Source organism: Heloderma suspectum, chromosome 1 (genome assembly GCF_057233095.1).
Source record: "Heloderma suspectum isolate Gila_16-S chromosome 1, 16-S_ref, whole genome shotgun sequence".
Lineage (NCBI taxonomy): Eukaryota > Metazoa > Chordata > Lepidosauria > Squamata > Helodermatidae > Heloderma > Heloderma suspectum.
In genome coordinates, this window is record NC_139458.1 from 33341047 (window position 1) to 33366569 (window position 25523).

The 25523-nt window shown below is 48.0% G+C and overlaps 1 protein-coding gene across 2 annotated transcripts in view; it reads right to left on the reverse strand.

Annotated features, from left to right (window-relative positions):
- Positions 1-1345: 1345 nt before the first annotated feature.
- Positions 1346-25523, reverse strand: part of LOC146357091 (uncharacterized) — a 34546-nt gene continuing 10368 nt past the window's right edge. Inside the window, exon 2 of one of the 2 annotated variants that reach the window (XR_014788539.1) lies at positions 1346-8368. Coding sequence is in view for 1 of the 2 variants with exons in the window: in XM_084840167.1 (XP_084696293.1) it covers positions 20693-21880 (1188 nt within the window). In the remaining variant the exon portion in view is untranslated. Of the gene's footprint in view, positions 8369-19885; positions 22140-25523 lie in introns of those variants that run through there. The other variant, XM_084840167.1, reaches the window with a different exon arrangement.

Here is a 25523-nt window from a genome sequence, read left to right on the forward strand (position 1 = left end):
CGCCCATGGGCCGCCGCCGTTTGCGTACGCGCTTTTTTTCCAAATTCACCCGTGATAGGCTACGTGACGATTTACGTAGCCTATCACGGCTGACTTTGGAAATCTAGCCGTGATAGGCTACGTTAATCGTTATGTAGCCTATCACGGGTTTTTTTTTTCTTTCACTTTTTCTTTCACGGCTGGGGAGACGGGGCGCTTCTCCCCGGCCTGAATTTCGGCCGGGCGAGGCAGGATGCCTCCCCCCCTCGCCTGAACTTCGGAGGGAGAAGCGAAGCGCCTCCCCCCCACCGCGAAGCAAGCTGCGGGACAAGGTAAGTCCCTTTCGTACATCCCTACATGCACATATGTGGAAGCACGCAAAAAATATAGCTCTTTGCTTTGACAGATTTTCTTGAAAATAGCAAACTTTACCTGTGACTAGCACAGAAACCACTGGACCTAACTGCCTGAAATTTGGCAGATTCAATCAGTTCCATGGGGGCTACCAAGCCTCCAAATTTCATGTATTTATCATACAAACTAAAAAGGTATGGCCGTTTTTGTTTTCCAATGCAAGTCAATGGGAAAATGTAAAAAAAGAAAAGGCAATTAGGACAGCTCAAAAGATCCGGAGCCTGTGCCCAGTTGAGCTTCTTTGTAATGATGCTCCTGGGCTATAGGCTTGTACTGCGGTCATAGAACCATAGAACAGTAGGGTTGGAAGGGGCCTATAAGACCATCAAGTCCAACCCCCCGCTCAATTCAGGATTCCAAGTGGAGAGCTCACCTCCAATATGTGATCTATGCTGTCAGGGATGATGCAGCTCACCTGCTATGATGACAAAAGGCTAGGGGGAAAGGATCTTAAATAAGGAGGGCTCTCCTCTGTGTCCCACCAGTACAAGTCATACACTATGGTGGGACATGGGAGAGGGCCTTCTCTGCTGTGGTACCCCAGTTGGGGAATGCCCTCCCCTGGGAGGCCTGATTGGCGCAGACATTGGTCTTGTTTCAGATCCAAGTAAAAACATGGCTTTTTACCAAAGTCTTTGAGGGCTAAATGCATTCCCTAAAGTAGCACACTGTTTTAACTGCTTTATTGTTTTAGATTTTAATTGGTATTAGCTTGTTCATGGCTTAATATGTTTTTAACTGTTTAAATTATTTATTGTTTTATGCTGTTTAAATTGATTTTATCTGTACGCTGTCATGAGATCTTAATGATATAGGGCAGGATAGAAATGTTTTAAATAATAAATAAATCAATAAATCTAAAATTACTCTGTGTTGCTTCGCCCTACGTCCCCTGTGTTGCCAAGAGACAACGGTTCTTTCAGGATTCAGAGACAATGAACACACCAATTGGTGAAGGCTGAAGATTTTATTAATCTCAAACAAACTGCAAAACACTAAACTACAAAGCAAGATTGCAGTGCTTACATCCCTTCAATTGCCGGGAACACCCTCAGAACAGCAAAGGATGGACCCCAGGAATGGCCTGGTACACAGCACCTTTCCCTGGTATCAGTCTACACTGAGTTTCTGTATTGAGAGTATTCCAGGGACTTCCAAACCATTATGCTGACATTAATGACACCTGTATTTAGGTTATATTACAATAACTTTGAAAATGTTTATACATTCTTGCCAAGTGAGAGGATTAGCTCTAGCAGGTGGCAAGCAGCCAGCATAGATACTCCCATAACAGGTGGTTAACCTTGAGATCTCTCCAAGACTATCTAAAGGTAAATACTAGACTCCCAAGCTAAACCATCTCAAACAGGTAACAAACTCCAAGAAATAATAAGAAAATAAGCATAGCTGATCACTTAAAGAACCCAGGCCCCAAAGGAGATATAGGCACAAAAGAAGCAACTGTGTTCACCACTAGTTCCCTCGAAGTTACAACAGTCTTCCGCATTTCCATGACACCACCTCACCAAACAGGTGACCAGTACCTTCAGGAACTGTATCCTTTCATGTTACCAGTATTTCTAATAAACATATGGTTTTATTTATTTATTTATTTCATTTCTATACTGCCCAATAGCCGAAGCTCTCTGGGCGGTTCACAAAAAATGGTTCTCATAAGCATATGTATAACTTTGGCTGGATCTGGGCAAATAAGTAACCTTGAGCAAGGGCTTGTTCACTCGGAGCTTTTATCCTGCGATTGTGATTGCCCACTTGCAGAAGTTTGCGGGCTCTTTAGATGATGCTGTTAACTTCCAGGGCTTCTCCTGCACTAAATGACCTTTATTCCATTTTTAAATTTGAGACAATGAGCTATCAAATTACCCTGCTTGTGTTCCACTTGAGTTCCCTCCATGAAAACGGAAAAGCTGCAAGAAGAGGAGTGATATCAATGAAACTTATGGAAGACTCAGATAAGGGGGAGAAGGAGGGAAAAGGGGAGAGGGGGAAAGGAAGCGTACGTAACGGGAGTCTGTTGGGAGCCTGCATTTGAAATGGAAGCAGAAAGCCCCATTTTAAATGCTGGATTTTAGGCTGGTGTATCAAGTCACTGGTTTGTTTACACTGGTGATGGATGCACCTGGGGTTTAAGGGGATCCTCTCTTTTTCCTCCCTGTGTCTCAGTACCCTGATGAGTGTTAGACATGTGGGTACAACTCAGCCCGCTTCAAAAGGAAAAGAGAAAGGCTGATGTGTCTGCATGGAAAGGGAATACGTTTTTATTTTTTTTTAGCGAGAGGCCCTCTAAGCTTCCTAGACCGTCCTGTGATCTGTGCTGTGCTGATCTTCCTTCTACTACTAGACTGATATTCTTAGGGTTGCTGACCTTACTTCCTACTTCCTTCTTCTCCATGCTCTTGCTTCACAGAGGGGAGAATCTCTTTGGGTCTCCCTCCATCTTGAGTTGGGGATGCAATAAATGCAAGCTTCCTTATTCCTTTGACACAGAGTCTCCAGTGTGATTTATCCAGGGCAAAGCATGCTCCTTCAGCTAGGATTCCACACAGCTCATCCCTTGTCAGGTTCTCACTGTCCTGCCAACAATGAGGAGATCATGTGAGGCTTGCTCCATTTGTGAACTGGCCAAACATTATAGAGCAGAACTTCTTTCAGCTTGAGGTCCAAACGCTATTGCAAAGAAGCTTTCAGGGACTGCATTCCAGTGGTGGGTAGGGCAAAAAACCTCTGAACTATCATATTTTAGCTTAAAGCTGTTCCTGCCAGTAACTAAGGCTTAGGAGAAGCATTTCAACCTTTTAGAATGGGGGAAAACTGCACAAATGCCAGGAAACCACCAAACTGTTGTTGAGTGGAGGGAAGGGGGTGGAGCCAAGGGAAGGGGGTGAGGCTTTCTGGAGTCCCCAGGAGAGCTTGATTTGGCCCCAGGGCTGAGGTTCTGCATCTGGATTACGGCCTCTCCCTTCCCCTCTCCTCCTTTGGTACAACTATGAGGAGGAGAACAGAAGCATCTGCTTCCTCTTTTAAACTACAGTTCCGGGTTACGTCCAAATGTGGGAAACTCTGCTTCATTTAAACTGTGCATTGTTAACAAGCCAGGGGCATTATCCTTAGTGCCCTCTTTGTAACTAGGAGATTGGAGTAGCCTTACACAGAGGGTTTTTGTGAAGGTGAACAAAATTAAGGTTGTAAAGCTCAAGACAAATTAGGATTACATAAATGATAAGCAGAGAGCCAGTGTGGTGTAGTGGTTAAAGTGTTGGACTGGGAGCCGGGAGATCCGGGTTCTAGTCCCCACTCGGCCATGGAAGCTCACTGGGTGACTTTGGGCCAGTCACAGACTCTCAGCCCAAACTACCTCACAGGGATTATGTATGCCGCCGTGGGTTCCTTGAGGAAAAAAGGCGGGGTACAAATGTAATAAATAAATAATAAAATGTTTGCATGAGAAGCAATTCACCAAACAATAGTGTAGCTTCCATGCACACCCTCCTCTTCTTGAAGAGGCAGAAATTTCAGTAATAGAGCGATGTGGCCCTATTAGCAAGGTAATGTGATATTAGCAAGTTATATATGTCAAAACATTTTCAAATATCTTGCTGCCTTTACCTACTTCACAGTCTGTCAAAGATAAACAACCCTCAGCCCCACAAAAAACCTCAAGTTGATTAATGGGAGCTTGCTAGATTAATAACAACAACAAAAACTCCAAAGAGAATAGAGGTGTAGCATTTCCTAACTGTGTTCCTCTTGCAGGAAGTGGTTTGGAACTGAAACCCATTCCTGTAAAATATTTAGATGAAAAATTACAATGCCTGTTATCCATTATAACCTACTTCTGACTAAGGGTGCAATCCTATGCATGTTTAGACAGGAAAACATCCTGTAATTCTCAGCTTGGCCGGCTGGGGAATGCTGGGAATTGTAGGACTTTTTTCTGTCTGAACATGCATAGGATTGTGCCCTAAATGAAAAAACATCCGGCACTTCATAGTCCAGCCCAGTCCAGAATTCGTGAGATCTGGCTAAGCGATATGATCATGGAAGAACAAGTACTGCATGGAGATCAAAGATGAGTTTTAGAGAATCATTACCTGGGCTGAATGGTGTCTACAAATCACTTTTAAAATATATATTAATGTTTCAAGCCCTGCTTCTTATGTTTGCATTTTAAGGATTTTCTTAAGTTATAAAGTTTTAACCTAACATCAAACCTGAAGCTTTTTCTTGTTTTGTTTTTTTGGCGTGAGGTCTCGCCCCCTGAAGCAAAACTTTCACTGCTGCCATGCTACCCTCCCTGCCTCCCTCCCTGCTGTTGGCACTGCTGCATTGTGCACCCATCCCCTCTTTACCATTGCTGCCATGCGAGGGACTCTCGCACGATCTTGCAAATGTTGCGGGGCTCTTGTGAGATCTCAGCACATGGCTGAGATCTCACGAGATGTCGTGGGATATGGCTGAGATGGTATGGGGTATGGCTGAGATCTCACAATAGATCAAGAGCCCCACAGCAACAGAGGGCTGACGGCTGCTCCAAATTGCCCCTCCGGCTGCTTTCTCACTGCTGCAAATGCCACAGCAGGAAAGCGGCTGTCAGGGCTCTCTAGAACACCCGCTGGAGATGGCGGTGGGATCTCCAGGCTGTGGCTGGGCTGGGCTGGGCTGTGGAACAGCACAGTTCACCGCTCTTCCAGCTCTGCCACCTCATGCGGGCACCTCATTCTGCTTCATGGGTGGGCCAGCCTTGGATGTAGCTCAAGTGGTAGAGTGCACAGCTTGCATGCAAAAAGCCCCAGGCTCCATCTCTGGCATCTCCAGATAGGTTTGGGAAAGGCTATCATCAGAGGATGCTTCCAGACAGAGGGCTCCTAGCGCTAACTGTCAAGAAGGCATTGTGCAATAGTTCCATCTCTCCGTAACGGATCTTCTATGTTAAGAAAAAAGATGGAAGAAGTGGTGGGAAAACATAGAAGGGCTATGACATAATCATCTGGATCTCCCATAAAATTGCGTGAATGAGCCAGGGTAATGGCGTGACAAATGCCTCTCCTGGAAGCACCCTGGAACATTGAAGAGTTGGTGTTAGTCAGTGCAGAACAAGGGTGTAGAACCTTAAGCCCCTGGGCCAAATCCAGCTCACTGAGGTTCTTCAGAAGGCCCCTTCCCTTCCCTTCCCTTCCCTGACCCAACCCCTTCCCCTGACTACCAGTTGTTCGGTGCTTTCCCATTCGCAAAGGTTGAAATGTCCCTCCTAAGGCTTAGTTACTGGCAGTGAGAGCTTTCACCAAAAATACACTGGTATTTTTGGAATTGTGTTTCCCACCCACTTTGCCTTTGGCCCTGGGCAGCACTAGAACGTGCCCCTGAAGAGCTTCTCTGAAATTGAATTCAGCCCCTGGGCTAAAAGAGTTGACTATACTGAACTGGATGGACCAACGGTCTGAGTCAGTGGCCATGCTGAGATGTGCACAGGGAGAGGGTGGTTACGGTAACCACGTGGGGCGGAGGTAGTTAAACCATGCCACGCACGCCTGTTGCCGTGTGGTTCTTGTAACCACCCCCCTCCATAGTTACTGTAACCATCTTCCTGCTGCCAGCACTGGTGATCCCAGCAGCCTTTGCCCTGTGAAAACATGCACACTGGCCACTCTATCCGTTGCGATACAATGGCATCCACAGGGAAAGTCTAAGCTGGCTAGAGCATCAGCAGAAGTGTGGGACGCTCTAGGCCACTGTCTCTATGGTTGCAGCCTAGAAATCACCAGGGGCCCATTTTAACCACCAGAGGGCTCACCACACATAATGGTAAGCCATCCTTAATCCTGCTGCAGGGGGGTGGTTAGCCGGGGTGGTTTCAGAACCATGGTTAGCAGTTTTTTCTCCCCCACACAACATGCTAAGCCACCATGATTAGCGTAAATTCCCTAACCATCATGGCTTAGCATTATGTGTGAACAGGGCCAGTATGAGGCAGCATCCTATGTTCCTAATTGTCACCCACAACATTTAGCGTTCCAGCTCTACAGAACGACAGAAGCTCTCATACTATTATCTTGACTTTTTTCTCATGCAAACCTCACTGTCTCAGATTTGCCTCCCTCTGGAAAGAAATACAAAGTTATTTAAATATTTGACAGAACATGCAAACATTATTTTTAGCCTCTGATGCGTATTGTTTTTTTCAAATGGAAAAATCCATTGTATTTTCTCAGGCAAGTTGCTCCTGTTCTCACATTAATGCTTAGAATGAAAAATGTCAAAATACCTTTGCCATTTCATTTCAAGCATCCTGTGTACATATGAATTATTTCCTTTGTTGTGCACGCACACACATACACCTTTGTAGATTTAAGGTTGGGACACTGGTGCTTTCCCACAATAGTTAACAGAAGGCGCCTAGGCCGAGGAATAGGCTTGTTTAGGACTTATCCTCTATATTTGCTTCATTGTTTAATTTCACGTTATTTGGCTTGGAGTCACAGAGAGTCAGACGCAGAGCAATAAAGGATGGCCCTCGTAAACTTGTAATGGGCCAGTGGCCCTGTTTGGACATAACTGTTACAGGAATGAGGCGCAGTGAGCCTTGGGCTCATGTGCTCTCTCATCCCCTCTTCTCTGGTGTGATGGGAGGAGGAGTTCAGAAACTGTCACTTCCATTTTAGATGAACTGCAGATAATAGTTATACCTCCTGAACCTGCACAGGCTACAGTTAATATTAACTAGGGTTAGTTGAAACAAGCCAACTTTAAACCTTGGTTTAGGCAGCTGGCTTGTTTCAACTCACCATAGTTAAGATTAACCATAACTTAGGGTTTGGTTGCAACGTTACACTGTGGTTAATTGAAATTGGAAACAAAATCTCCCTATCTCCTTGCAGCTGCACTGGAGAAGGAGGAGGGAGGAGGAGTGCATGAGCCCGAGGCTTATGCACATAACAATAAACCATTGTACATCATTACATTCAAACTGGGATGACATCAGGCTCTTAACTCTGAACCAAGGATCAATGCAACATATACATGTACCAAACCTTCATCTTGGACCCTGCAGCAAGCCTTCTGTTTGCCACGAAATACTCCCAAGTTCAAGCTCATGTATCCTGCCACTGCAAATCAGCAGTGATCTGACTCTTGGGGCTCCTTCACACTGAGCTTTTACCCTGCAGTTGAGATTGCTTTTTCAAGGAACTTTGCAGGATCTTTACATGATGCCGCGATGATTCAAGGAGTCTCCTGCACTAAATGCCCTTTGTGCCGTTTTTAAATAGATTGCAGATAATGAGCTATCAAATTACCCCATTGTGTCCTGCTTCAGCTTCCTCCGTGAAAAGAGTAAAAGCGGCAAGAAGCGGAGCAAGATCGATGAAAGACAATGGAAGACTCAGATAAGGGGAGAAGGAGCGGGGAAGGGGAGAGGGGATAGGAAGCGTGTGTAAAGGGCGTCCGTTGTGATCCTGCATTTAAGACGGAAGCAGAAAGCCCCGTTTTAAATACAAGATTTTATGCTGGTGTAGAGATGCCCTAAGTGGCCATCGTTTGAAGGTAAAAACATAATGAGAGGATATTTCCAAGACTTGAACAAAAACTGACTCTGTGGATACATAGTCAGGGTGGGCTCCAGATTTTTGGCCCTTGCGCAAGACACCCCCAGTGGGGGGCCTTCCCTCCGTGAGTCGGCCTTCTTACTAGCGTTGTTGCCAGCTGCTGCTCCTCCCCTTTCTCATTGTTGTTACCACCTGCTTGCTTGCCAGGCACAGAGCCAATGAGCAAATATGCACCGGCCTCTACTGCTTCTCCTTCACACCCCCACAGTTGGGCCAAAGAAAGAGGAGGGTGAACAAGCGGGTTGCGATGGTGAAGAGGAGGACCAGCTCCGGGGGGGCTCTTGTCTGTAGACTCACTGCTGGGGTGTGCGCTCTCGGCAGGTGTGTGACCATGCTGACTCTTGATGTCAGTCCTGCATAAAATTAAAAAAAAAAAATCACATCACTGAGGCCTTGAGTCCAGCTCCTAGTAGCCTCTGTCACGCTTACGGGGTCTTTGCTCCAGGCCTAGTTATATCGCAAACTATATCTAGTTATATTGCTAGTGTGAAAATCCCCGTCAAGAGTTCAACTCCTCAGAATGTTCGCAGTCCCCTCTTACACCAGAGGACAGGGCTTGGGACCACTCCAGGTCTCAATTCTTGGACCCAGGAGCCCCAGGGGAGGGTTGAGGAGTGAGCTGAGGATCACTCCTCTTTCTTCTCTCTCTCTCTCTCTCCTTCCAGGTCCTCTGGGGTTCCCGCTCTTTGGAGTTCTCTTCTTTCCCAGCACCATCCTTATGTGCCTCAGCTGTGCTTGATTTCAGCATGGGCAGGAAGCCAAGTCAAATCTCTCTGTTCCTTGGGCTCATCACAACTAGAATCACAAAACACTGGACAATAATTAAAATGAGCATGGCTATAAGATGCACAGTTTCACTGGGCAGATGGCCTTGCCACAGGGGTTGCTGTAACCCAGCCTTTCTGTGCACCCTTGAGTGCACAGAACATTCTTAACCGCTATGACTAGTGCCAAAACAGACAGAACTGCAAATCTGTATCTAGCAGCTTCATTTTTTCCCCATCTTTATTCTGGAGTAGAAACAGGGGCCCTGCTCCAGAATGGGACCCTAATGGGAGGACAGAGGGGCCTTTAAGATTCAAATTGGGCCCCTGGGGTGTGTGTAACTGCTTAATACAGATTTAAAGTAACATCTGCTTTGTCCCTAGAACCCAGTGATTGTCCTATCCTCTGTAGATTTTACTAACCCTTTAAAAATAATTTCTCTATTTTTTCTGTGCAAGAGGCAATGAATTCCATAAGCTATTGTGTATGTGTGTGTGTGTGAAGGTACACTGCCTTTTCTTTGTCTTTAACTGTTCCAAATAGGTTTCTCTCAATGACCTCAAGTTCCCATGTTTTGATTTCTAAGTACGCACAATGCCGTTTTATACCTCCTTTTCCACTTTCTTAAAAGGACACGCAAAAACAGCGAAATGAAAGGATTAAAAACCATCACGCTAGGCCCTGTCTATGATGCTGTATCTCAGCTGAGAGTTTCTGATGACTGTTATTAATTATTGAATCATTTCATATATTATTCAAGCTTACCCTGCCATTTAAAATCACATAAAACTCTTTAAGCAGTGGAATCAATTGGCCACCACACTGGGGTTCTGCCTAAATGGCACACTTCTAGCATGGGCAGAGAAGGGATTTGATTGTCTGTTTGGCCTATGATGATTTTCATTCACGGTTTTCCCAAACTTTTCTTACCTGGGGCATAGTTCTCACCTCCCAGTGACTTACAACTGTGCAATAACCCAGTTAATATTGCTTCCTGGCATCCTAGGCTGATTTGGTCCCATAACCAGGTCAAAACCCAGATTGGAATGGGTCTAGATAATCAGTATCCTCCATGAGTGCCTGCAGTTGCTCCGCCATGACCCACTCAACTACCTTCCCTAAGAGGGGGTATTCATGACTGGGCAGGCAAATACCGCTGGGTCCAGAATAGGTTTCTTCAGGAGTGGTTGCACTACTGACTCCTTAAGGACAGCAGGAACCAGCACTTCATGCAAAGATGCATTTACTACTCCCTGGACCCGCCCAGTTGACTAGCTTTTATTAACCAGGTGGGGCAGGGATCAAGAGGGCACATGGTCAGCCACATTGCTGCAAGCACCTTGTCCACAGCATCAGGCTGCAGCAACTGAAATTGATCCCACAAAATTGGCCAGATGGTGGCATCAAACACCTTGACAGGAGTTGCAGTAACAACAGCATTGTTTGCTGCAGAGCCAAGTGATGTTGTCCTCAAAGTGTGATGCAAACAAGGTATGTCCTAGGAGTGCACGAAAGCCACTTACCTGGTCTCGCAGCTTTTCGCGGTGGGGGGGAGGCGCTTCACTGCTCTCCTCCCGAAGTTCAGGCTGGGGGGGGGCTTCCCGCCTCGCCCGGCCGAAATTCAGGCCGGGGAGGAGGCGCCTCGCCTCGCCCGGCCGCGAAATAAAAAGTTAAAAAACAAAACAAAACGCCCCCCTGATAGGCTACGTGACGATTAACGTAGCCTATCACGGCTAGATCTGCAAAGTCAGCCGTGATAGGCTACGTAAATCGTCACGTAGCCTATCACGGGTGACTTAAAAAAAAAAAGCGCGTACGCAAATGGCGGCCCCCATAGGGAGCCGCCATTCGCGTTCCTTATTTGGTCGCTGTAGTCTACGTAAATTAGGTAGACTACGGCGAAAATAAGGGCAACGCAAATAGCGTTGCCCTTATTTTCGCCGTAGTCTACATAATCTTTACGTAGACTACAGCGACCAAATAAGGAACGGGAATGGCGGCTCCCTAGGGGGGCCGCCATTAGCCGTACGCGCTTTTTTTTTTTAAGTCACCCGTGATAGGCTACGTGACGATTTACGTAGCCTATCACGGCTGACTTTGCAAATCTAGCCATGATAGGCTACGTTAATCGTCACGTAGCCTATCACGGGGGCGTTTTTGTTTTTTTTTTACTTTTATTGGAATGGCGGCTGCCGCCCCCGCCCCTGACGAAGACCCGACGAACCGCCGCCGGGACCCGCCACCGGGAGGGACATTCGGGAAAGGTAAGTCCCGTCCCGGGGGGGGTGCGGGGGGCGGGGGGGTGCGGAGAATTTCTCCCCGAAACTTCTTCGGGGGGCCGAACACGTTGGCGCTTGGCCCCCCGAAGTTTCGGGGAGAAATTCTCCGCCATCCCTAGTGTGTCCTTGAAGGGTCCAGGGCTCCATTCACTGGAGAGAGTGTTAACAACCCCTAGACCATCTGAAAGAGTTCCCCTGGATGGCTACTTGAGGATGCAATGGTGGCAGCAAAGTAGGTGTACTTTGCTGCCCACACCACTACACAATAGGCACAATTGTGTGCTCTAGAACATGATTGGCTGTCTTCACTTCGAGTCATATGCCATTTCAACTCCAGCCAACATCTAGCCTGTTCCATTATCTGCAGCTTCCCATTATACCAAGGAGCAGAGTGGGCTCCACAGCACCAGAGAAAGCATTCAGGTGCAATCAAATCAAAAGCCTTCCTCATCTCATTATTCCGCAGTGAGACTAGGGCCTCAGCTGGATCACCAGCAATCTCCACTGGAAAATGTCCAAGAGCATTCTGAAACCCATTGGATTCCATCAATCTCCTGGGGTGGACCATTCAAATGGATCCCCCATCCCTGCAAGACGGAAGTAACGCCATGAGTACGAATATCATCATGAAATGGTCTGACCATGACAATGGGGTTACTTGGACCCCTCCCCACAATTTTCAGTCTACTCATCTCACAGCTCGGAGCAAAGACCAAATCAAGGGTGTTTGGCCGATGGCAAACTGAATAGCCCCATATTTGTCATGGAGGCCACGAAACCTGAGCTAGAGTTCCAGAGACAGCCTCAACGTGGAGATTGAAGTCCCGCAGAACCACTGTCCTAGGTTCCTCCAGCACTATGCTTGAAACCACCTCTGCCAGCTCAGCCAGAGAGGCCACTGGGCAGCAAGGTGGACAGTGCACCATCAGCATCCCCAACCTGTCTGTTATGGCCCAACACCAAGTGCAACCCTTCAAGGCCTGCTCCAAGGTGGATTGGTTTCCTGGTGAGAGATGGAACTTTGGCTCCCCTCACTGGCCCTCCAACATATGTTGGTGCCGCACCAAGTACCCAGGCAGACAGAGCTGGGTCAGATCAACCCCACCAAGCTCACCCACCCTTCTCAGTAATACATGCCAGATTGGCTCTCTCATCCACGATTTGATCATGAATAAGTGTGCTCTTATTGCGGACCAATCTGGCAATAAATAGCAGCACTGCAAGACAGGAGGGCTCCGTGGATGACAAACAGGGACATGAGAGTTAGGGGAGGGGTAGAAGGGGAAACATCTGTATCCCTTTCTACATGCCCGACCTTCTCCTCCTGCCATATCTCCTTCTGCCCCAAATCACTGAGTGGAGGTACCACCTCCATGGGTCCCTGAATCAGTTTTCCAAGCACATCCTTGCCACATCAAAATTTCACACATTCTCAACACCCACTCACAACTGAAGCCATACACTGAAGCACTCAGAACCTCACACACTCTCCAGTCATCCAACCAGTCATGCCCAGCCAAACCAGCACAGTCACAAATTATCAGTTGTGGTTATAACCTGCCACTGGTCACATATGTGACATCAGGCTTGCTAACCCACCAAACAACATAGATAACACCCACAGCAGTTAACTCCTAGCCATTCAAACCTACCTCCACTAGTTCATGCTCAATCCACCTCTCACCGGGAGTGTTGCAAACACTTCTCCCTGCTGGCTCTCACCCAGAGGGAATCCCATTTCTGGCCACCACAGGCTCCCACCCTGGGCAGCAACCCTAGCGTACATAGTCCCTAACCCCTGTCTCTCACCCAGGGCAAGCAATAACTCATAAACCCCAAGGGCAGAACACAAATACAACTCTAGCAGCAGGGCATCTCTACTCTCACCCGGGAACACCTCCCCCCACACAACAGGTATTAAACTAAACAAACAAGCAAACAAATGAAGAGAGAGAGAGAAGGAGAAAGAAAGAATAGCGCCCTCACCCTTGTGGCATTCCCGAAGGGGTGAACCAAAGGGGGATGCCCCCTTTGGTGTCACCCACTTTGAGGATGCCCCTACTGGGGCCCCACAATGGGGCTGCTGATGTCTCTAAGGGGCCTGAAGGTCTCAAATGGCTCAGAGGTAGTGCTGTGCTTCAGCCTGGTGGTTCTCCAGAAGGTGTTCTCACTCGGCAAATGATGTCAGCCCAACAAGCTGGGAGGCTTGCTGGGAGGTGGGGATGGACTGTTGTTAAAGCTGTGGTTAAAGCAATTAAACAGTCCTCTTCCCCCAGCTCCAGCTCTCCTCACCAGTAATAAACTGCATAGTGTCCAGTCCAGTGTCCTTGCAAGCCTCAGCAGCAGGGCTGCTTATCTCTCTAAGGGGCCCAAAGGTCTCAGATGGCTCAGGGAGAGCACTCTGCTATCTGTGTCCTGACAGCCTCACACTGAGCATTTCTGATAAGCATTATGACATTGGGATGTGGGTGGAGGGCTGCCATTGTTATCATAAGCTGTGGTTCCACCCTAAACTGAAACCAGGCTAGGAAGACTGTATTATCTATCACCAGTTATTGCTGCTCTGAAGGGTTACTGCATTCATCTTGTATACATTGGAGCTTTGCATAGAAATGTCACAGGCTGTAGCCCTCACATTTCATTGACATTTTGACCCATGTGTGTGTGTATCTGTCAGCTGAGGACAATTCATGAATCTGATCTAATCCATGAAAGCTCGTGCCACAATAGATCTGTTAGTCTTGAAGGTACAACAAGACTCTTTGTTGGTTTTGCTGTAACCAAATGAAATAGCTATCCCTCTGGAGTCTGAAACAATGCCAGTTTCAATATGATCCATGGATAGCAGTATCATCAACAAATCTTTCTTTCCTTATCAGCACACACATCTTTGCTCATTTCAAGTATAAAGGCGTTGTGTCTTGAAAATGTAGTTGTGTCCCGGGCCACTTTCCTGCCTGCTCATATATAAGCCCTGACACAGTGTGTGTATTCCCCATCCTTTATACATCCTGATCACCTAATAAATTTCTAGTTTTTCTCAAGGAATCTTAGATGCTAAGCACTAAGACACTTGTGCCAATGTTTCAGGAGAAGCATTCACTTTTGGGCCAGATCTTCCTAATATTGGCTACAGTGGTAGCAGACTTCATTTCAATAATACTATTGTCTATTGTCTTGGGGTCGGGAGAGCTAATAAGATTATCCTGTCTTTTTCCATAGAATAAGAACAGAGGAAAGAATGGTTGCCTCAGCTTCATGCACGATGGGTTGCATCCAATGGTGTCCCTCCACTGATGGAATTCTCTTTGATCCAGTGGAGGTTTCTGTCAGCAAAATGGAAAGAGAAGCGATTTCCCCCCATTCCCCTGCACCACCTCTCCCATACTGGTCCGAAGGCTCTTCCTACCCTTTGGAGCAGATTTTATGGTGGCCAAGGGGCCTGGAGATGGGACAGGGAATCAGAAAAAAAAAATCACCTCTCTCCCTGTTGTGCTGATGGAAACTTCCTCTGGATCAAAGATCCCTGAGTGGAGGGACACCACTGGATACAGCCCAATAATGTATACTGTATATTTGACAAGACAGATGTGGAAGGAGGTTGCTCAGAATAATACATTAGATGGTGTTGAGAGAAGAAATGGCTAGACTGTCATACATAGGCCAGGAGAAAAAAATATTATTTTAATTCTATTTAGGAACACTGATATGACCACGGTATAAACCAGGAGTTCAAATCTACTTAAATCTACATCTTTGCCTTAGCTAGTTTGTGAGCTGAGTTGAAGTCACTGATATCCTGGTGATGATACTGAGGTGTGTGTCCACTAGAGAGAATCCCAGAGAATAGTTATGAGGTGTTTTTTTAAAAAAATGATTAGCTAGCTAAATCCAACTTATCTGTATGCTTGTTTATATCTCACCCTCCCTATAAGTTGCTCAGGAAGGGCACATGAGGTTCCCACTGGGCCTTCCTTCTAGATACTAACCAGAGCCAGATCGGCTTAGTATCAAAGGTAGAACTACATCAGCCGTCTATATATGAAATGGAAAAAGTACTGCAGACTTCCTTCAGAGATGCGTTGTGTGTGTTCCCCCCCCCCTTAAACCCTCCTTCTTGCCCCAACTCTGTGTACAAAGACTACATGAGTAAAGGGCTGGATGCGCCTGATCTTGTCTGAGCTCGGAAGCTAAACAGGGTCAGCCCTGGTTAGTACCTGGATGGGAGATTCCTGCACTGAGCAGGGGGGTGGACTCGATGGTCTTGTAGGCCCTTTCCAACCCTATGATTCTATGATGCATTCTCATTCAGCATGGCTACAGAATCATTGGGCTGGATCTAGAGTTGTGCCAGTAGTTTGGGCAGTGGTGCTGTTCCATGAATTGTGGTCAAGAGACAGCAGAAATCATTGTGTGATGTTATGAAAGCTCTTGTGCAAGCAACTGTGCAAGACCTGTGCAAGACCAGGCATCTTGCAGTTGTGCAATGCATTGCATTAGCACCATATGGAGATTTTTGTGCAAGATCTTGTGCAAGAGATTGCATAACACCTTGCATACATAGAAGCACATCTCTAGTTTTCAGTTCTCCTTTCTTGTGCAAGGATCTTGCACTAAATCAGAAAAAGCCGTTCTGCTAACCTCTGATTTCAACCCATTATTAGTAGGTACACTTTAATCCAACCCTTTCTCCCAGAAACTCAGGGGAGCGAACATGATCATCCATTCCTTTTATCCCCACAACCCTATGATGTAGATAGGGCTGACAAGTAGTTAAGTCTCAGGAAGAACTGTTCATCCTGATTGCCTGGAAATTGGAATAGTATTATTCACACCTGTTCATGTGTATTAAGTTACTCATCCAGGGCTACCCCCACCCCCCACCCTCCTCAGGCAGCAGATCAGGAAGTGCAGCAAATCCCGCCTGCCTGACACCAGGATTCCCAATGCCACCACCCTATGCCTCTCAAAGTGAGGCATAGGCTAGGTGGCAGGTGCTTTAGAGAGTCCCGTTAGCCCCTCTTCAGCTACAGCAAATGCTGCAACAGGAAAGCAGCCATTGCGGCTCACTGGCTGTTGCTGCCATTACCACAGGGAAGGCGGAGAATTTCTCCACGAATCTTCGGGAGGCCGAGTGCCGACGCATTCGGCCCCCCGAAATTGGTGGGGAAATTCTCCGTTGGCTCCCTGCCCCCCCCGCCCGGGATGGGACTTACCTTCGGCGAATGTCCCTCTCAGCAGCGGGTCCCGGCGGCGGTTCGGCGGCGGTTCGGTGGGGGCAGGGGCCGGTCTCCCGACTGGCTGCCGCCGCCGCCATTACAAAAAAAAAAAACTACAGTAAAAAAACAACAACACACACCCGTGATAGGCTACATGACAATTTACGTAGCCTATCACGGCTAGATTTCCAAAGTCAGCCGTGATAGGCTACATAAATCGTCACGTAGCCTATCACGGGTGACTTTGAAAAAAAAAAAGCGTGTATGCAAATGGCGGTGCCCCATGGGCGCCGCCATTTGCGTTCCTTATTTGGACAGGGGTAGTCTATGTAAAGATTTACATAGACTACGGCGAAAATATTTGCGTTGCCCTTATTTTCGCCGTAGACTACGTAAATCTTTACGTAGACTACCCCTGTTCAAATAAGGAATGCAAATGGCGGCGCCCATGGGGCACCGCCATTTGCATATGCGCTTTTTTTTTTTTTTCAAAGTCACCCGTGATAGGCTTAGGGGTGGACGAAAGTCCCTTACCTGTCGTTGAAGGACGTTCGCGGTGGGGGGGAGGCGCTTCGCTGCTCCCCCCACGAAGTTCAGGCTCGGGGGGGGAGGCTTCCCGCCTCACCCGGCCGCGAACGCGAAAGTTTAAAAAAAAAAAAACGCCCCCGGATAGGCTACGTGACGATTCACGTAGCCTATCACGGCTAGATCTGCAAAGTCAGCCGTGATAGGCTACGTCAATCGTCACGTAGCCTATCACGGCTGACTTAAAAAAAAAAAAAAAAGCGCGTACGCTAATGGCGGCCCCCATAGGGAGCCGCCATTCGCGTTCCTTATTTAGTCGCTGTAGTCTACGTAAATGTTTATGTAGACTACGGCGAAAATAAGGGCAACGCAAATAGCGTTGCCCTTATTTTCGCCGTAGTCTACGTAAACATTTACGTAGACTACAGCGACCAAATAAGGAACGGGAATGGCGGCTCCCTATGGGGGCCGCCATTATCCGTACGCGCTTTTTTTTTTTTAATGTGTGTGTGTTTTTTTTATTGTACTTTTTTTTTTCGCGGCCAGGGAGACGGGGCGCTCCTCCCCAGCCTGAATTTCGCCGGCGAGGGATGAGGCGCCTCCCCCCCCAGCCTGAATTTCGGCCGGGCGAGGCGGGGCTCCTCCCCCCCTCGCCTGAACTTCAGGGGGAGAACTGAAGCGCCTCCCCCCCCACCGCGAAGCAAGCTGCGGGACAAGGTAAGTCCCTTTCGTCCATCCCTACCACCACCACTGCCTACCCTATGCCTCACTTTGAGTAAGGCATAGGCAGGTGACAACTCTGCAGAGCTGTGCCGGCTGCTCCGCAGTTGCAGCAAAGGCCACAGCAAGAGAGTGCCCAACAGGGTCCTCCAGGGAGCCCGCCCAGCCAAAATACTTAGCTCTGAGGGGTCCTTTTTCAGAGGGAGGCATTGGCAGGGAGGTGACTCTGGAGATTGCACAGGAGGTCTCCAGGGCCACCTCCCCGCCAGTGCCTCACTCTGAAAAAGGATCTCTCAGAGTGAGGAATCGAGGGGAAGGTGGGTGGCAGCAGCGACTGGTAGCACAGCTCGTGTTCCTCCCACTGCCGGCAGTGATACACTGTTGCTCACGCTCCCATCCCCCTCGACACTCGGCAGCAGTGCGCGATGGCTCATTCTCACGCATCCCCTGGAAGTTACACACAGCAGCAGCTCACACTCACGTTCCCTCATACAGCCCCGGAAGCAGCACAGCGCCTAACACTCCCACACCACCACCCATCCCTGAAAGTGATACAAAGCTCAGCAGTTTGCACTCTCACACCCGCCCGGTTGCAGAGTTGTACAGTGCTTAATACCCCAAAATCTTACCTACTGGGGCTAAGAGGTTTTTTTTTGGGGGGGGGGGCTGGGAGATTTTCATTGGGACTGTATGAAAATCTCCCAGCCACCCCAAACTTTACAAACTTCACAACTTTACATGGGGGTAAAGTGCTCCCTCCCTCCCTCCCTCCCTCCCTCCCTCCCTCCCTCCCTCTCTCTCTCTCTCCATACACCGCAGTCCTCACCTGGATACCCAACTGCTCCAGCGTAAAGAACCAAACTCACCATTCAATGCAGGTAAGCATTAAATGCTCATGTGCATTTAAATTATGTTCAAATAAATTTATATTCACATTTATATTTGAACAAAATATTTGCAGTACCATCCCAGAAGTTTTCAGACATTCTTCAACACAGGATCAATGGGTGAGGCTCCCTCACCCCACCCCAATTTGGAAGATTTGGTTTCAATGCTTGGATTATAAATCTCTATAAAAACTTTTAGAAGAATGCTGATTTTTATTTATTTATTTATTTATTTATTTATTTATTTCTATACCGCCCAATAGCCGAAGCTCTCTGGGCGGTTCACAAAAACTAAAACCAAACAACACACAATAAAACAATTTAAAATATATAGAACATTAAAACCACAATATAACAATACAACCACAATAAAACCTAGCAGCAGTACAGGAGTTTAAAATACAGATTTAAAACAGCAAAGATAAAAATTTAGAAAGCTAAAATGCCTGGGAAAATAAAAAGGTCTTCACCTGGCGCCGAAAGGAGTACAATGTAGGCGCCAGGCGAACCTCACTAGGGAGCTCATTCCAGAGCCGGGGTGCCACAACAGAAAAAGCCCTCCTCCTAGTAGCCACCCGCCTCACTTCCTTTGGCAGGGGCTCATGGAGAAGGGCCGCTGATGATGATCTTAAGGTCCGGGCAGGCACATATGGGAGGAGGCGATCCTTCAGGTAACCTGGCCCCAAGCCGTTAAGGGCTTTGAATGTTAACACCAGCACTTTGAATCGGGCCCGGAAATGGACCGGCAGCCAGTGCAGCTGGAAAAGTACTGGCGTAATATGAGCTCGCAGGCCAGTCCCTGTTAACAATCTTGCTGCCCTATTTTGGACCAGCTGAAGTTTCCGGACCGTTTTCAAAGGCAGCCCCACGTATAACGCATTGCAGTAATCCAGACGAGAAGTTATCAGAGCATGGATAACTGTAGCTAGGCTATCTCTGTCCAGATAAGGGCGTAGTTGGTATACCAGCCTAAGCTGATAAAAAGTGCTCCGTGCCACTGAGTTCACCTGTGCCTCAAGTGACAGTTCTGGATCCAAGAGCACCCCCAAACTACGAACCTGATCCTTTAGGGGGAGTGCAACCCCCTCCAGAACAGGTTGATTATCACCTAGCCGGGCAGACGAACCACCCACTAACAGTACCTCCGTCTTGTCTGGATTGAGTTTCAGTTTATTGGCCCTCATCCAGTCCATTACCGTGCCCAGGCACTGATTCAGAACAGCCACTGCCTCACCTGGTTTTGATGAGAAAGAGAGGTAGAGCTGGGTGTCATCTGCATATTGATGGCACCTCAGCCCACACCTCCGGATAACCTCCCCCAGCGGTTTCATGTAGATGTTAAACAGCATGGGGGATAGAATAGAGCCCTGTGGAACCCCATGGCACAATTGCCATGGCACAGAGCAATAATCCCCCAGCACCACCTTCTGGAATCGGCCATCCAAGTAGGAGCGGAACCACTGTAGTGCAGTGCCTCCAACTCCCAACCCAGACAACCTATCCAGAAGGATACCATGGTCGATGGTATCGAAAGCCGCCGAGAGGTCCAGGAGAATCAACAGGGTCGCACTCCCCCTGTCCCTCTGCCGGCAGAGGTCATCCCACAGGGCGACCAAGGCAGTTTCCGTTCCAAAACCAGGCCTGAAGCCCGATTGAAATGGATCTAGATATTCCGTTTCATTCAAGAGTGCCTGGAGCTGTCCTACAACCACCCGCTCAAGCACCTTGCCCAGGAAGGGGATGTTGGCCACTGGCCTATAATTGTTAACATCCTCTGGGTCCAGGTTAGGCTTTTTCAGGAGTGGTCTAATTACTGCCTCTTTTAAAGCAGCAGGAACCACTCCCTCTCTCAAGGAGGAATTTACAACCTTCTGGACCCAGCCGGACAACCCCTCCTTGTTTGATTTAATAAGCCATGAAGGGCAAGGGTCAAGCACACAAGTGGTCGATCGGACTTGGCCAAGCACCTTGTCCGCATCCTCAGGCCTCAGTAACTGAAACTCATCCAATAAAACTGGACCAGACGGTGCTCTGAACGCCTCTACCAATGGAACTGCATTAATCGTGGTGTCCAATTCATGACGAATCTGAGCGACTTTATCCTCAAAGTGCTGCGCAAACCCGTCACAGCGTGCTACCGAGGGTTCCACCGTCTCTCTCCCTGGCCCAGAATGTAACAGGCCGCGAACCACTCGGAAAAGCTCCGCCGGACGACACTGAGAAGATGCAATGCTGGTGGAAAAGAACTGTCTCTTTGCCACCCTCACCGCCACAGAGTAGGCTCAATAGTGGGCTCTTACCTGTGTTTGGTCAGACTCAGCACGAGTTTTCCTCCACCTGCGTTCTAGCCGTCTCCCCTCTTGCTTCATTGCCCTCAGCTCAGGTGTATACCAAGGAGCTGGCCGGGCTCTGCTCAGAGGGAGAGGGCGCTTGGGTGCGATCGTGTCAACCGCCCGAGTCATCTCTGCATTCCACAGAGCGACCTGGGCTTCAACAGGAGCACCAGCCATACCAGCAGGAAAATCCCCCAGAGCCCTCTGGAATCCATCGGATTCCATTAATCTCCGGGGGCGGACCATTATAATAGGTCCCCCACCCTTGCAGAGGGGAAAGGCCGCCAGAAGTCTAAACCTCAGCAGGAAGTGATCTGACCATGACAAAGGGACAGATGTTAATTTCTCTACTTTCAGATCACCATCCTCCTGCCCAGTCGAGAAAACCAGATCAAGCGTGTGTCCTTTTATATGCGTTGGGCCAATGACATGTTGGGACAGCCCCATGGTTGTCATGGCGGCCATGAAGTCCTGAGCTGCCCCGGATACAGCGGCCTCAGCATGGAAGTTGAGATCCCCCAGGACCATCATCCTGGGGGTCCTCAACACCAAGTCCGAGACCACCTCCGTCAGCTCAGGAAGGGAGTCTGATGGGCAGCGGGGTGGGCGGTACACCAACAGAATCCCTAATCTGTCCCGGGTACCCAACACAAGGTACAGACACTCAAGATCTGCACTCGAATGAGCAGGAAGCCTGGAGAGGGAGATTGAATTCCTATAGACCACGGCAACCCCCCCTCCCCGACCCTCAAGTCGGTGTTGGTGCTGCACCGAGTACCCAGGAGGGCACAGCTGGGAGAGAGTGACCCCTCCCAGTTCCCCCACCCAGGTCTCAGTAATACATGCCAGGTCAGCCCCCTCATCCACAATCAAATCATGGATGAGGGAGGTCTTATTTTGGGCCGACCTGGCATTCAGCAGCAGCACCACCAGACCCGAGGGCAGACTGGTAAGGCTGCCAGGAACCATCAGGTTGGGGGAAGAACCAGAAGAGGGGACAGCTGTAAGGTGTCTAGCCCCTCTTCTCCTCATCTGGCCTGTTAATCCCCCAACGCCATACCTCCCCCTGCCCATGACCACAGTTATGGTGGCACCTCCCCCACCCCCTGAGTTATCCAATAGTCCTCCCAGGCACATATTAAAATATTAAGATATAAAATATACAACAGTTTAAAAGAATATAAAAGAGATAAAAGAGAAGAGCAGCTAAGAAGGAGCAGATAGTCCACGTTTGCCCCTTCCCCTGGTTTTTAAAGCTGATGCCCTCTGCTGCTGCTGCTATTTGCTGATGAACTGACATAAGGGTCTTGGCAGTTGTAAAGCAGGTCCCATTTGTCAAAAAGTTGTTCTTTGGCATACTTCAACACGGCTTTGCTGGCTGGGAATAATTTCCCCCCTATGTTGATGAGACAAAATGATGAGCAGTTCAGTTCTCAGTGGCAGAGTACCTGCTTTGTATGCGGAAGGTCCCAGGCCTGACCCCTGGCCTCTCCAGGCAGGTCAGGCAAAACTCCTGTCTGAGGCTGAGCCCTGGAGAGCTGCTGCTAGTCAAAGGTCTGAGTCAGTGGAGGCTGGTGGCTCTGATGTCATGGGGTGGTAAATCTGCTCTGGGTTTCAGTCAGAACTCTAAAGGAGCTATCCAAGGTGCTGTCCAGCACCTTGGATAGCTGCTTTAGAGTTCTGACTGGTTCTGACTACCCAGAGAGGATTCACCACCCCACTGGCATCAGAGGCACCAGTTTCTGCTGGTCTGCTCTGTATGTTCCTTGCCTGGGAGCCACAGAGTTAACAAGACTCAGACAATTCCTAACAGCAGGAGGGTTTACAGGTCTTTTGACATGAAGGCTGCAATCCTATACCCACTTACTTGGGAGTAAGCCCTACTGAGCTCAATGGGGCTTACTTCTGAGTAGAGAGATATACACAGAACTGAGCTCTAAGTCACTGGAAATGCTGAAAGGAGTAGAAAAAAACTGTGCTGTAGTTTTTGACTTAACAGTGCCTAAAGCTTTATCTCTCGTTCTGTCAGGAACCAAGAATGATTGTACACAGAGAGTACAATTTATTATTTCTGTACCATGACCAAGTGCAGAAATACCTTGAGGAAATCACCAGAAAGCTTGAAAAGCTAAGCATCTCTTGTGTCTCTGGCTCAGTGAGACCATAATTGAATCAACCACAATCTATTAAGTGCTATGTGTTACAGGGTAAACTTCAGGGATAAGAGCAGGAGGACGGAGAAAGCAGGGAGTTCCATTGCTTCTTCAACATCATTATGTATTGCAATCAATGTTTATAACTGATGTCATCATGTCTATGACCCTTTGTTCTAATTTCACGCTGAAAATACAGTACGTTTGCTCAAAAATGCATCTGTATTTTTGGCTAAATGAGTTCCTTTGTGCACTTCCACCACATAACACAGTGCAGTGAATTTTTATCTTCTTTTGTTACCATCATTTATATACCATTTTGCATTCCCCATTCTTGGGAGGAGAGCAATGACAAATCTTGATAAAATAGCTAAGAGCAGAGACATCACACTGACAACAAAGGTCCGCATAGTTAAAGCAATGGTATTCCCCGTAGTAACCTATGGCTGCGAGAGCTGGACCATAAGGATGGCTGAGCAAAGGAAGATAGATGCTTTTGAACTGTATGGTGCTGGAGGAAAATTCTGAGAGTGCCTTGGACTGCAAGAAGATCAAACCAGTCCATACTCCAGCAAATAAAGCCAGACCGCTCACTTGAGGGAATGATATTAAAGGCAAAACTGAAGTACTTTGGCCACATAAAGAGAAGACAGGATACCCTGGAGAAGATGCTGATGCTAGGGAAAGTGGAAGGCAAAAGGAAGAGGGGCCGACCAAGGGCAAGATGGATGGATGATATTCTGGAGGTGATGGACTCGAGCTTGGGGGAGCTGGGGGTGGCAACAGCTGACGCGGGCTGGTCCATGAAGTCACGAAGAGTCGGAAGCGACTGAACGAATAAACAACAACAAAACCAGACTTTACAGTCCTGCACACATGCTTAGCCTGGTGAAAGATTATAATCTTTATTTTTAAAATCAATCTTTACTCAACCTTTACACCAAGGGTGCTTCCAGACAGCAAAGAGAACAACAAAAAGAGGGTGATGGGGGGTAGGTGGGCTGTTTTTGTTTTACTAATATTATGTCAGTGCTATCCCTATTGAATGTATCTATTCCTCACACAATAGCTAGCCTGTTTCTGGGCATAGCTCAGTTGTAGGGCAAATGCTTTGTATGCAGAATATCCCAGGTTCAATCCCTGTGTTTTGCCCCTGTGTTTTTCAATAGACAATGGTTCTTTTGGGATATTCAGAGGCAATTAACATACCAATGGATGAAGGAAATATGTTTATTTAGCTTACACAGGCTAATAAAACAAGATAATACATTAAGGGAGCAATCCTATGGCCACTAGACAGTGGCTAGACGGCCATAGGATATGCTGTTTTCCGTGCTCTGAGGTCAGTTTCTGGAGAACTGACCTCCCCGCACTTCCATGTTGCCTCGGAGGCAGCACAGAACAGCCCCGTCCTCCGTGCTTGCAAGAGGAGCGTGAAGGGGGCAGAAAGGGGCGTGGCTGGGGGCATTCTGGAGCAGGGAGATCGTAGCTGCCTGTACGACACATCTAGTGTGCCGTACAGCACCCCCTTCCCCACATCATGCTCCCGTGGCTAGACAGCCGCAATCGGCTGTCTAGCCAAAAAAGCAGGGCAGGAGAAGCACAGAGGGAACGATCCCCTCCATGCTTCTCCTGTCGTGCTTTGGATAGGCAGTCACCTCTGAGTTCGGAGGCGGCCGCCTATCTAGATAGGATTGCGCCCTAAAAGCATAAAGCATACGTCCTTTCAGCTACTGGGAACCCCATGCTTTTACCAAAATAAGATCAGCAGCAAATGTAACCCCTTAACGGCCCGGCCTGCAGCACCTGTTCCGGATTGGCCTATAGCGAAGTTCTGCCTTGGGAGGGTCCTAAGGAATCATATACTATCCCCCTTGATCCCTCCCATTCTGGACATGGTCCAACCCTTCATCCATCCTGCAGGGGAAAAACACTAGTCTTAATAATGGGCAGGCTGCCAGTGCAGCATTGTCAGCCACTCTGATGAACCAGTAGGTAACTCTGAGGTCCTACCAGAGGTTTATCTACATCCTGTTGAATAGAGCATCAACATGTGATTCTCTAGGGACTAATGAAAATGCATGCAAATTCACAAACAGACCCAAACGGCACTCTAGATATGGGCAAGAGAACTGATGCAGCATTAACTCCTTGAAATACAATGGTCTTCCGTGTTTCCACTACACCCTGGCAACCCCAGTTAAAAAGATCGGGTGACCTCTGATGTGAAAGCTCTCTGCTTGAGACAGCCAATCAGAAGAGGCTGGGCTAGAGGGACAAAAATCTGACAAAAACCTGGCCTAAGGCAGCCTCCATTCCTCTAGCCACTCCTCTCCCCACAATCAGAAGATCCATTACAGCAACCACAGATGTAATTCACCCACCCTTCTCCTCCTACTGTCACCGCTGAGGGAAGTCCGCATGCCCATTGCGTTCCACATTATTATTTATCATATTTCTATACTGCCCCATAGCTGAAGCTCCTTGAGCAGTTTACAAAGGTTAAAACATTAAAAATACAATATGCAACATTATAAAATATAAAATGCACAGAGACAGAATACATAAAGATACTGCCATTGCTGCTGCTCCAGAGAGGGAGAACTTCCTTCTTTGTCATTTCAAAA